The sequence below is a fragment of the Oncorhynchus mykiss genome, chromosome 22 (assembly GCF_057628025.1).
Source record: "Oncorhynchus mykiss isolate SJ-2025 chromosome 22, ASM5762802v1, whole genome shotgun sequence".
In the NCBI taxonomy this organism is placed as follows: domain Eukaryota; kingdom Metazoa; phylum Chordata; class Actinopteri; order Salmoniformes; family Salmonidae; genus Oncorhynchus; species Oncorhynchus mykiss.
In genome coordinates, this window is record NC_143043.1 from 56,976,939 (window position 1) to 56,990,491 (window position 13,553).

The 13,553-nt window shown below is 47.9% G+C and overlaps 1 protein-coding gene across 4 annotated transcripts in view; it reads right to left on the bottom strand.

The window, feature by feature from the left end:
* Positions 1 to 13,553, bottom strand: part of LOC110502201 (unconventional myosin-X) — a 270,516-nt gene that overhangs the window by 128,992 nt on the left and 127,971 nt on the right. For all 4 annotated transcript variants that reach the window (XR_016490707.1, XM_090216354.1, XM_090216352.1 and 1 more), the window contains exons 22-24: positions 12,459 to 12,989; positions 11,306 to 12,356; positions 1,523 to 1,646 (exon numbers count right to left, since the gene is read on the bottom strand). Coding sequence is in view for 3 of the 4 variants with exons in the window: in XM_090216354.1 (XP_090072480.1) it covers positions 1,523 to 1,646; positions 11,306 to 12,356; positions 12,459 to 12,989 (1,706 nt within the window). In the remaining variant the exon portion in view is untranslated. The remainder of the gene's footprint in view (positions 1 to 1,522; positions 1,647 to 11,305; positions 12,357 to 12,458; positions 12,990 to 13,553) is intronic.

Below are 13,553 nucleotides of genomic sequence, written 5' to 3' on the forward strand. Positions count from 1 at the left end.
CTTCAGCAGGGACAGGGAAGATGGTTAAAATTGATGGGAAGATGGATGGAGCCAAATACAGGACCATTCTGGAAGAAAACCTGATGGAGTCTGCAAAAGACCTGAGACTGGGACGGAGATTTGTCTTCCAACAAGACAAGGATCCAAAACATAAAGCAAAATCTACAATGGAATGGTTCAAAAATAAACATATCCAGGTGTTAGAATGGCCAAGTCAAAGTCCAGACCTGAATCCAATCGAGAATCTGTGGAAAGAACTGAAAACTGCTGTTCACAAATGCTCTCCATCCAACCTCACTGAGCTCGAGCTGTTTTGCAAGGAGGAATGGGAAAAAATGTCAGTCTCTCGATGTGCAAAACTGATAGAGACATACCCCAAGCGACTTACAGCTGTAATCGCAGCAAAAGGTGGCGCTACAAAGTATTAACTTAAGGGGGCTGAATAATTTTGCACGCCCAATTTTTCAGTTTTTGATTTGTTAAAAAAGTTTAAAATATCTGGTATGCTAACGTGCTAACCCTACCAGCCAGACTTACTGGTATGCTAACGTGCTAACCCTACCAGCCCGCCAGAGGAGTTACTGGTATGCTAACGTGCTAACCCTACCAGCCAGCCTGAGGACTTACTGGTATGCTAACGTGCTAACTCTACCAGCCAGCCAGAGGACTTACTGGTCTGCTAACGTGCTAACCCTACCAGCCAGCCAGAGGACCACAACACTACAACAGTGTCTTCAGTGCAACATTGTTGGCCAGTGGTCCACCAGCTGACTGTCTCTCTGTCCAGACGTCTGGTTTCAGAGCACTTCAGAACTCTCTCTCTGTCCAGACGTCTGGTTTCAGGGCACCTCAGAACTCTCTCTCTGTCCAGACATCTGGTTTCAGATCCCCTCAGAACTCTCTCTCTGTCCAGACGTCTGGTTTCAGATCCCCTCAGAACTCTCTCTCTGTCCAGACGTCTGGTTTCAGATCCCCTCAGAACTCTCTCTCTGTCCAGACGTCTGGTTTCAGAGCACTTCAGAACTCTCTCTTTGTCCGGACGTCTGGTTTCAGATCCCCTCAAAACTCTCTCTCTGTCCAGACGTCTGGTTGCAGGGCACCTCAGAACAACAGGACTTGAATGGCAATATATGGCAGGAGCGGCGAAAACTGCTGCCGGTTTTAATTGGCTGATCCAGCAGTCCGTCACCATCTAGGACCTCACCCTCTCTGTGGATTTCAAAAGGGTGAGCAGCGCAAGTAATGGACTAAACGAGGGAGTTCGAGAAATCAGAAAGTATGATTCTAAGAAATTGTTTTCACATATAAACTTTATATGTCCTAACTTAGAATCTTAAAATAACTCTCCAAAAATAACATGGTCGCTGTGATAGAACATTTCTTCTGATTGGGGATTTACCAAAGTCGAATTTAATACAGCTGAAGCTATCTTTCTCCATCTTCCATCTCTATTTTAAACACACCCCCTCAGGCTCCATGAGCCTGCAATTCAAGCCTGTGGACGAGGTTACTCAGTACTGACCCTTCATGTAGAGGTAGCTGTGGAAGTATGGAGGCCCAGAGCCATTCAGTAGATTCACCCTCCCATTGGACACCTCCTCGTCTGTGTCCACATAGCCATCGTTGCTTGTGTCACTGTCTATAAACTGAGACAAAACACAGAGATTCATTATTACATAGCCATTTAGCAGACGCTCATATCCCAGTATTCAGGTGTAGGAAGCACCATGCTCAACTGACTGAGCCACCGTGCAGAGGGCCACCGCGTAGAGGGCCACCGCGCAGAGGACCACCGCGCAGAGGACCACCGCGCAGAGGGCCACGGTGCAGAGGACCACCGCGCAGAGGACCACCGCGCAGAGGGCCACGGTGCAGAGGACCACCGTGCAGAGGGCCACGGCGCAGAGGGCCACCATGCAGAGGGCCACCGCGCAGAGGGCCACGGTGCAGAGGACCACCGTGCAGAGGGCCACGGCGCAGAGGGCCACCATGCAGAGGGCCACCGTGCAGAGGGCCACTGTATCTCGGACACCCAGAACAGAAATCATGCATAATATCGTCAGACGCTGGATTTCTGTTGCGTGCATCCGTCCACAAGATATTATCACAGAGCAAAATGTATTTGACTGGAAGACCTATGTCTATTAGTAACATAATGGACATCTTCCCATTCAACTCTGCACCCTGAGATTCAACAAGGAACAAGTTTGACTCTAGAGAGAAGTCATTGACTGATTGAGACTTGAAGGAGTCAGCTCCCTGGAAATGCCAAATAGGGCTCTTAAGCTCATCACTGTGTTGTCTTGGGGACCTTTCTTCTTCCTCTTGCTAATGTTGTTATAAATATAAGCTGTTACCACTTTCCAACACATACGCTTTCTGATTCATAGTTGTAACAAGAGGTAAGGCCACAATTAACATATAGCCTACAGTAACAAACTAATGAAAATGCTATTGATTTATTTGAAATAAAATACAATTGTTTACTGTAACGTTACCTTAAACTTTTACAAACACAAATCATTATTTTTGTGAAATCATATATGCAATGTATTTATTACACTGTTATGATGTTGCAGTCAAAATGCTCATTACCTTGAGGCCCAGTGGTTTTAGTGTTAACATGTGCTGTAGTACATCAAGATGGATGTTTTAACATGTAGTTGGATATATTATGGATCCCCATTCGTTTCTGTCAAGGCAGCAGCTACTCTTCCTGGGGTTTATTATGGATCCCCATTAGTTCCTGCCAAGGCAGCAGCTACTCTTCCTGGGGTTTATTAGGGATTCCCATTAGTTCCTGCCAAGGCAGCAGCTACTCTTCCTGGGGTTTATTATGGATCCCTATTAGTTCCTGCCGAGGCAGCAGCTACTCTTCCTGGGGTTTATTATGGATCCCCATTAGTTCCTGTCAAGACAGCAGCTACACTTCCTGGGGTTTATTATGGATCCCCATTAGTTCCTGTCAAGACAGCAGCTACACTTCCTGGGGTTTATTATGGATCCCCATTAGTTCCTGCCGAGGCAGCAGCTACTCTTCCTGGGGTTTATTATGGATCCCCATTAGTTCCTGCCAAAGCAGCAGCTACTCTTCCTGGGGTTTATTATGGATACCCATTAGTTCCTGTCAAGGCAGCAGCTACTCTTCCTGGGGTTTATTATGGATCCCCATTAGTTCCTGCCGAGGCAGCAGGTACTCTTCCTGGGGTTTATTATGGATCCCTATTAGTTCCTGCCAAGGCAGCAGCTACTCTTCCTGGGGTTTATTATGGATCCCTATTAGTTCCTGCCAAGGCAGCAGCTACTCTTCCTGGGGTTTATTATGGATCCCCATTAGTTCCTGCCAAGGCAGCAGCTACTCTTCCTGGGGTTTATTATGGATCCCCATTAGTTCCTGCCAAGGCAGCAGCTACTCTTCCTGGGGTTTATTATGGATCCCCATTAGCAGCTACTCTTCCTGGGGTTTATTATGGAGCCCCATTAGTTCCTGCCAAGGCAGCAGATACTCTTCCTGGGGTTTATTATGGATCCCCATTATTCCTGCCAAGGCAGCAGCTACTCTACCTGGGGTTTATTATGGAGCCCCATTAGTTCCTGCCAAGGCAGCAGATACTCTACCTGGGGTTTATTATGGAGCCCCATTAGTTCCTGCCAAGGCAGCAGATACTCTTCCTGGGGTTTATTATGGATCCCCATTAGTTCCTGCCAAGGCAGCAGCTACTCTTCCTGGGGTTTATTATGGATCCCCATTAGTTCCTGCCAAGGCAGCAGATACTCTTCCTGGGGTTTATTATGGATCCCCATTAGTTCCTGCCAAGGCAGCAGATACTCTTCCTGGGGTTTATTATGGATCCCCATTAGTTCCTGCCAAGGCAGCAGCTACTCTTCCTGGGGTTTATTATGGATCCCCATTAGTTCCTGCCAAGGCAGCAGATACTCTTCCTGGGGTTTATTATGGATCCCCATTAGTTCCTGCCAAGGCAGCAGATACTCTTCCTGGGGTTTATTATGGATCCCCATTAGTTCCTGCCAAGGCAGCAGATACTCTTCCTGGGGTTTATTATGGATCCCCATTAGTTCCTGCCAAGGCAGCAGATACTCTTCCTGGGGTTTATTATGGATCCCCATTAGTTCCTGCCAAGGCAGCAGATACTCTTCCTGGGGTTTATTATGGATCCCCATTAGTTCCTGTCAAGGCTACAGCTACTCTTCCTGGGGTTTATTATGGATCCCCATTAGTTCCTGCCAAGGCAGCAGATACTCTTCCTGGGGTTTATTATGGATCCCCATTAGTTCCTGCCAAGGCAGCAGATACTCTTCCTGGGGTTTATTCTGGATCCCCATTAGTTCCTGCCAAGGCAGCAGATACTCTTCCTGGGGTTTATTATGGATCCCCATTAGTTCCTGTCAAGACAGCAGATACTCTTCCTGGGGTTTATTATGGATACCCATTAGTTCCTGTCAAGGCAGCAGATACTCTTCCTGGGGTTTATTATGGATCCTCATTAGTTCCTGTCAAGACAGCAGCTACTCTTCCTGGGGTTTATTATGGATCCCCATTAGTTCCTGTCAAGGCAGCAGCTACTCTTCCTGGGGTTTATTATGGATCCCCATTAGTTCCTGCCAAGGCAGCAGATACTCTTCCTGGGGTTTATTATGGATCCCCATTAGTTCCTGCCAAGGCAGCAGATACTCTTCCTGGGGTTTATTATGGATCCCCATTAGTTCCTGCCAAGGCAGCGGCTACTCTTCCTGGGGTTTATTATGGATCCCCATTAGCAGCTACTCTTCCTGGGGTTTATTATGGATCCCCATTAGCAGCTACTCTTCCTGGGGTTTATTCTGGATCCCCATTAGTTCCTGCCAAGGCAGCAGATACTCTTCCTGGGGTTTATTATGGATCCCCATTAGTTCCTGCCAAGGCAGCAGCTACTCTTCCTGGGGTTTATTATGGATCCCCATTAGCAGCTACTCTTCCTGGGGTTTATTATGGATCCCCATTAGTTACAGTACAGCAACATTAAGGCAGTTTTATACAATATTACATTTCATAACATTTTTCACATCACATGAAGAACATTCCCTCAGGCCACTAACTCACACATCTACAATACAACACCCATACAGTTTGTGTGCGTAGAGTGCATGTCTTGTGTGTGTGCCCCCCCTCTATGTAATACTGTGGAGTTCCATGTAGTCATGGCTCTATGTAGTACTGTGGAATAGAGTTCCATGTAGTCATGGTCTCTCGGTCTCTCGGCCGCGACCGAGAGACCCATGGCGCTGGGCACAATTGGCCCAGCGTCGTCTGGGTTAGGGGAGAGTTTGGCCGGCAGGGATGTCCTTGTCCCATCGCGTACTAGCGACTCCTGTGGCGAGTGTTATTTGCTGGCATGTCATCTGTAAATTGCTAATCTTGCCAATGAAAATGTCACTAAAAGCAAAGTGAGTGAACAGAAGATATACATCAAATCAATATTTGGGGTGCCCACCCTTTCCCTTCAAAACAGCATCAATTCTTCTAGGTACACTTGCACACAGTTTTTGAAGAAACTCGGCAGGTAGGTTGGCCCAAACATTTCGGAGAACTAACCACAGTTCTGTGGATTTAGGCAGCCTCAGGTGCTTCTCTCTCTTCATGTAATCCCAGACAGACTCGATGATGTTGAGATCAGGAATCAGATCACATCACTTCCAGGACTCCTTGATCTTCTTTACCCTGAAGATCGTTCTCAATGACTTTTGCTGTATGTTTTAGGGTTGTTGTCATGCTGCAGAATAAATTAGGGGCTAATCAGATGCCTGCATGATGGATAAGTATCTGCCTGTTATTTTCAGCATTGAGGAGACCATTCATTCTGACCAAATCTCCAACTCCATTTGCAGAAATGCAGCCACACACTTGCAAGGAACCTCCACCATGCTTCACTGTTGAACCTCCACCATGCTTCACTGTTGAACCTCCACCATGCTTCACTGTTGAACCTCCACCATGCTTCACTGTTGAACCTCCACCATGCTTCACTGTTGAACCTCCACCATGCTTCACTGTTGAACCTCCACCATGCTTCACTGTTGCCTGCAGACACTCATTCGCTCTCCAGCCCTTCGGTGAACAAACTGCCTTCTGCTCCAGCGAAATATTTCACATTTTGACTAATCAGTCCAGAGCACCTGCTGCCATTTTTCTGCACCCCAGTTCCTGTGTTTTCGTGCATAGTTGAGTCGCTTGGCCTTGTTTCCACGTCGGCGGTATGGCTTTTTGGCCGCAAGTCTTCCACGAAGGCCACTTCTGACCAGACTTCTTCAGACAGTAGATGGATGTACCAGGGTCCCGCTGTTTTCTGCCAATTCTGATCCGATGGCACTGCTGGACATCTGATTGCGAAGGGAAGTAAGCATGATGCGTCTTTCATCTGCTGCAGTAAGTTTCCTTGGCCGACCACTGTGTCTAAGGTCCTCAACGCTGCACGTTTCTTTGTGCTTCTTCAAAAGAGCTTAGACATCTGGAAACCCCTGTCTGCCTGGGAGAGACCTGAGAGACCTGTCTGCCTGGGAGAGACCTGAGAGACCTGTCTGCCTGGGAGAGACCTGAGAGACCTGTCTGCCTGGGAGAGACCTGAGAGACCTGTCTGCCTGGGAGAGACCTGAGAGACCTGTCTGCCTGGGAGAGACCTGAGAGACCTGTCTGCCTGGGAGAGACCTGAGAGACCTGTCTGCCTGGGAGAGACCTGAGAGACCCGTCTGCCTGGGAGAGACCTGAGAGACCTGTCTGCCTGGGAGAGACCTGAGAGAGCTGTCTGCCTGGGAGAGACCTGAGAGAGCTGTCTGCCTGGGAGAGACCTGAGAGACCTGTCTGCCTGGGAGAGACCTGAGAGACCTGTCTGCCTGGGAGAGACCTGAGAGACCTGTCTGCCTGGGAGAGACCTGAGAGACCTGTCTGCCTGGGAGAGACCTGAGAGACCTGTCTGCCTGGGAGAGACCTGAGAGACCTGTCTGCCTGGGAGAGACCTGAGAGACCTGTCTGCCTTATTGTCTTCCTGGGAGAGACCTTGCTGATGCAGTATAACTACCTCGTGTCTTGTTGCTGTACTCAGTCTTGACTTTTGACAGTAAACTGTCTTCAGCAACCTCGCCTTGTTAGCTGAGTTTGGTTGTTCCTCACCCAGTTTTATTCCTGCTACACAGCTGTTTGTTGTTCCTCACCCAGTTTTATTCCTGCTACACAGCTGTTTCTGTTGTTCCTCACCCAGTTTTATTCCTGCTACACAGCTGTTTGTTGTTCCTCATCCAGTTTTATTCCTGCTACACAGCTGTTTGTTGTTCCTCACCCAGTTTTACTCCTGCTACACAGCTGGTTGTTGTTCCTCACCCAGTTTTATTCCTGCTACACAGTGGTTTGTTGTTCCTCACCCAGTTTTATTCCTGCTCCACAGCTGTTTCTGTTGTTCCTCACCCAGTTTTATTCCTGCTACACAGCTGTTTCTGTTGTTCCTCGCCCAAATGTATTCCTGCTACACGGCTGTTTGTTATTCCTGCTACACAGCTGTTTCTGTTGTTCCTCACGCAGTTTTATTCCTGCTACACAGCTGTTTGTTGTTCCTCACCCAGTTTTATTCCTGCTTCACAGCTGTTTCTGTTGTTCCTCACCCAGTTTTATTCCTGCTACACAGCTGTTTCTGTTGTTCCTCACCCAGTTTTATTCCTGCTTCACAGCTGTTTCTGTTGTTCCTCACCCAGTTTTATTCCTGCTACACAGCTGTTTCTGTTGTTCCTCACCCAGTTTTATTCCTGCTACACGGATGTTTGTTATTCCTGCTACACAGCTGTTGTTCCTCACCCAGTTTTATTCCTGCTACACAGCTGTTTCTGTTGTTCCTCACCCAGTTTTATTCCTGCTACACAGCTGTTTCTATTTCAGTTAATGATTTGTGTTTCAAATCTACATATTGAATTGATGATCGTTAGCAACTGTTTGGTATAATTGTTTAATCATACACCTGACTATATGCCTACCAAATCCCTGACTTTGTGCAAGTTTACCTAGAAGAATTGGTGCTGTTTTGAAGACTAAGGGTGGTCACACTAAATATGGATTAGATTTTTCTTCTGTTCACTCACTTTGCATTTAGTTAATTGATAAATATCAACTATTAACGTGTCTAATTTTGAAAGCATTCTTACAGCATGCCTAAAACTTTTACACAGCACTGTATGTACTATGTAGCTGGTACAGAACTGCGGTTGAAGTCGGAAGTTTACATACACTTAGGTTGGAGTCATTAAAACTCGTTTTTCAACAACTCCACAAATTTCTTGTTAACAAACCATAGTTTTGGCAAGTCGGTTCGGAAATCTACCTTGTGCATGAAACAAGTCATTTTTCCAACAATTGTTTACAGACAGATTATTTCACTTATGAATCACTGTATTACAATTCCAGTGGGTCAGAAGTTTACATACACTAAGTTGACTGTGCCTTTAAACAGCTTGGAAAATTACAGAAAATGATGTCATGGCTTTAGAAGCTTCTGATAGGCTAATTGACATCATCTGAGTCAATTGGAGGTGTACCTGTGGATGTATTTCAAGGCCTACCTTCAAATTCAGTGCCTCTGCTTGACATCATGGGAAAATCAACAAAAAAGAATCAGCCAAGACCTCTGCAAGGCTGGTTCATCCTTGGGAGCAATTTCCAAATGCCTGAAGGTAACACGTTCATCTGTACAAACAATAGTACGCAAGTATAAACACCATGGGACCACGCAGCCGTCATACCACTCAGGAAGGAGATGCGTCTCTCTCCTAGAGACGAACGTACTTTGGTGCAAAAAGTGCAAATCAATCCCATAACAACAGCAAAAGACCTTGTGAAGATGCTGGAGGAAACAGGTACAAAAGTATCTATATCCACAGTAAAACGAGTCGTATATCAACATAACCTGAAAGGCTGCTCAGCAAGGAAGAAGCCACTGCTCCAAAACCACCATGAAAAAGCCAGACTACAGTTTGCAACTGCACATGGGGACAAAGATTGTACTTTTTAGAGAAATGTCCTCTGGTCTGATGAAACAAAAATAGAACTGTTTGGCCATAATGACCATCGTTATGTTTGGAGGAAAAAGGGTGAGGCTTGCAACCCGAAGAACACCATCCCAACCGTGGCAGCATCATGTTGTGGGGGTTCTTTGCTGCAGGAGGTGCTGGTGCTCTTCACAAAATAGATGGCATCATGAGGATGGAAAATTATGTGGAAATATTGAAAGACATCTCAAGACATCAGTTAAAGCTTGGTCACAAATGGGTCTTCCAAATGGACAATGACCCCAAGCATACTTCCAAAGTTGCGGCAAATTGGCTTAAGGACAACAAAGTCAAGGTATTGGAGTGGTCATCACAAAGCCCTGACCTCAATCCTATAGAAAATTTGTGGGCACAACTGAAAAAGTGTGCGAGCAAGGAGGCCTACAAACCTGACTCAGTTACACCAGCTCTGTCAGGAGGAATGGGCCAACATTCACCAACTTATTGTGGGAAGCTTGTTTAAGGCTACCCGAAATGTTTGACCCACGTTAAACAATTTGAAGGCAATGCTACCAAATACTAATTGAGTGTGTAAACTTCTGACCCACTGGGAATATGATGAAAGATATAAATAAATGAAATAAATAATTAAATCTCTACAATTATTCTGACATTTCACATTCTTAAAATAAAGTGGTGATTCTAACTGAACTAAGACATCATTTTTACTAGGATTAAATGTCAGGAATTGTGAAACATTTAGAAAAATTAAAATGTATTTGGCTAAGGTGTATGTTGGTACAGCAGTGTGTAGTTGGTACAGCAGTGTGTAGTTGGTACAGCAGTAGGTAGTGTGTAGTTGGTAAAGTAGTATGTAGTATGTAGTTGGTATGTACTATGTAGTTGGTACAGTAGTGGGTAGTATGTAGTTGGTACAGTAGTGTGTAATTGGTGAGGAAGTATGTACTATGTAGTTGGTACAGTAGTGTGTAGGTGGTACAGTAGTGTGTAGTTGGTACAGCAGTAGGTAGTGTGTAGTTGGTACAGTAGTATGTAGTATGTAGTTGGTATGTACTATGTAGTTGGTACAGTAGTGTGTAATTGGTGAGGAAGTATGTACTATGTAGTTGGTACAGTAGTGTGTAGTTGGTACAGTAGTGTGTAGTTGGTACAGTAGTGTGTAGTTGACACAGTAGTGTGTAGTTGACACAGTAGTAGGCAGTGTGGAATTGGCACAGTAGTGTGTAGTTGGCACAGTAGTGTGTAGTTGGCACAGCAGTGTGTAGTTGGTACAGCAGGGTGTAGTTGGTACAGCAGGGTGTAGTTGGTACAGCAGGGTGTAGTTGGTACAGTGGTGTGTAGTTGGTACAGTGGTGTGTAGTTGGTACAGCAGGGTGTAGTTGGTACAGCAGGGTGTAGTTGGTACAGTAGTGTGTAGTTGGTACAGTGGTGTGTAGTTGGTACAGTAGTGTGTAGTTGGTACAGTAGTGTGTAGTTGGTACAGCAGTGTGTAGTTGGTACAGTAGTGTGTAGTTGGTACAGTAGTGTGTAGTTGGTACAGTGGTGTGTAGTTGGTACAGCGGTGTGTAGTTGGTACAGTAGTGTGTAGTTGGTACAGCAGGGTGTAGTTGGTACAGCAGGGTGTAGTTGGTACAGCAGTGTGTAGTTGGTACAGTAGTGTGTAGTTGGTACAGTGGTGTGTAGTTGGTACAGTAGTGTGTAGTTGGTACAGTAGTGTGTAGTTGGTACAGTAGTGTGTAGTTGGTACAGTAGTGTGTAGTTGGTACAGCAGGGTGTAGTTGGTACAGCAGGGTGTAGTTGGTACAGCAGGGTGTAGTTGGTACAGCAGTGTGTAGTTGGTACAGTGGTGTGTAGTTGGTACAGTGGTGTGTAGTTGGTACAGTGGTGTGTAGTTGGTACAGCAGGGTGTAGTTGGTACAGTAGTGTGTAGTTGGTACAGCAGGGTGTAATTGGTACAGTAGTGTGTAGTTGGTACAGCAGGGTGTAGTTGGTACAGCAGGGTGTAGTTGGTACAGCAGTGTGTAGTTGGTACAGTGGTGTGTAGTTGGTACAGCGGTGTGTAGTTGGTACAGTGGTGTGTAGTTGGTACAGTGGTGTGTAGTTGGTACAGCAGGGTGTAGTTGGTACAGTAGTGTGTAGTTGGTACAGTGGTGTGTAGTTGGTACAGTGGTGTGTAGTTGGTACAGTGGTGTGTAGTTGGTACAGCAGGGTGTAGTTGGTACAGTAGTGTGTAGTTGGTACAGCAGGATGTAGTACTCACAGAGTCTGAGCTGCCTCTGAAGGAGTCCAGGCTGTTCTGAGTACAGGATGATTTCCTCAGCACCTCATCAGTTGCATGTCCGTCCGTGATACTGTCTACGTCTCCAGAACCTGTACTCCCCTGCACCTCCTCAAACTCCTCCTGGTCACAGTATGACTCTGTGTCTGGTAGGACGCTGAATGACACCTCCTCTCTGACCTCCCTGGCCCCTGGAACAGGCACAGTGGGCACTAGCTCTGCTCTCCTGTCTGGCACAGCCTCTGGGAATCTGGAGGGTTCCGCCTCTATTCTAGTTGGCATAACATCTACCCTGGCACAGGGTCTGTCGGGTACTACGCCCACTCTTCTGGGCACACTGTTGATCTCTGGAGCCACCTCTATTCTCCTGGTGGGTTGGTGACAGAGAGCCTTCCCACCTCCGTTGGTGAGGCCAGGGAGAGGAGGAGCTGGGTGGTGTGTAGGGACAATAGAGGTGAGGGGGTAGTAAACAGGGGGACAACACGGGGCCTGAGAGAGAGCCAGGGCATGTGCTACCAGACTCTCAGCGAAGGCAGGAGGAGAAGGAGGGAGGGAGGAGAAGACCTCCTGGTCCAGAGGAACCTCCACGGGGAAAGGGAAGTCAGGCAGGAGGATACCGCTACCGGGACACTCCTCCTCAGCATGGAAGCCCTCGTCCTCCTCCTCCTCGGCCCGGGCCAGGGGAGTGGTGCTCTCTGAGGGGTCGTGGAGATTCTCCTCGATGGACAGACTCTGTTCCAGACCCCCAAAGTCCAGGAGCTCCAGGAACTCTGTGGCCACGCGAGACGCCTCCTTCTCCAGCCGGTAGATCTCTGCGTCCCTCCTCTGCCGGAGCTCCTCCCTGCTCCCTCCCAGGCCGTCCCCTAACATGGACACCCCGTCCTCCCTCTGGCGCTGCAGCCTCTCAATCTCCTTCTCCAGCCGAAGGATCTCCTCCATCTGACAGGACTCCTCCTCAGAGGTGTGGTGGGGCAGGGAGTAGGACAGGGACACCTCCTTATGGGGAGCAGGAGATTCCATCTCCAGGGAGTTCCTAAAGGGAGAGAAGAAGAGGAAGATGAGTAGAAGACGAAGAGTGAAGACAGAGTGCTATAGACAGACTGGAATGACAGCCGGCACACCGCTACTAGTGTACCTGTTGTTGGCTGTGGCTTTCTCCTCGTCTTCGACTTGCTGTCCGTTGCAAAGCTCCTCCTCCTTTCTCTTCGCTGCTTCCTGCTCCTTTTGTTGTCCCAGTCTCTCCTCCTCCATCCTCCTCACCTCCTCCAGCTCCAACACCCTCCGTCTCTCCTCCTTCCTCATCACCTCCTCCAGCTCAAACACCCTCCGTCTCTCATCCTCCTTCCTCCTCCTCAACTCCTCCTCCTCTCGTCTCTTCTCTTCCTCCAGCCTCTCCCCCTCTACTTGCCGTCTCTCCTCCTCCTTCCTCCTCAACTCCTCTTCCTCCAGCCTCCTCCTCTCCCCCTCTACTTGCCGTCTCTCCTCCTCTATCCTCTTCTTCTCCTCAGAGAGGTGTCGATAGAGGCCTCGGGCCAGCCGACCACGCTGGTGTTTCTGTAGAATGACAGCTGCGGTGCGGAGACGAAGGAACACACGTCTCCAGAAGTGAGCTCTGTAGTTCTTCTGGATAGTGACGGTGCTGGCCAGCACCCTCTTATAGTGCTTCCTACAGGAGGGGACAGCACAATGCAGAGACACGGACAGAAGACATACTGTCATTCACTGTCTCCTACAGCTCTTCCTACAGGAGGGGACAGCACAATGCAGAGACAAGGACAGAAGACATACTGTCATTCACTGTCTCCTACAGCTCTTCCTACAAGAGAGAGGACAACACACGCTGTCCACCTTTCAAACACTATCTCCTGGACCACCCACCAGGCCCTGCATCTCTGCCCAGAACCTCAACCCTGACCCAGGCCGCCACAGCCCCACGGAGACCTCTCTCCCAACCATGTGGGGCTGGGTGACCTTGCCCACTACGTAAAAGGGGAGAGGGGACTTCGTCACGTTCCATGGAGGGCTAATTTACACCCCTGGCCAGGGGAGCTGACGTGGTGGGGGGTGGGAGGGGGTCTGTCTAGATGCCTGAACAAGCTCTCTGATGTATGCTGTCTCTTTCACAGGGCAGAATGTCTCTCTGATTTATGCTGTGTCTCTGACAGGGCAGAATGTCTCTCTGATTTATGCTGTGTCTCTGACAGGGCAGAATGACTCTGATTTATGTTGT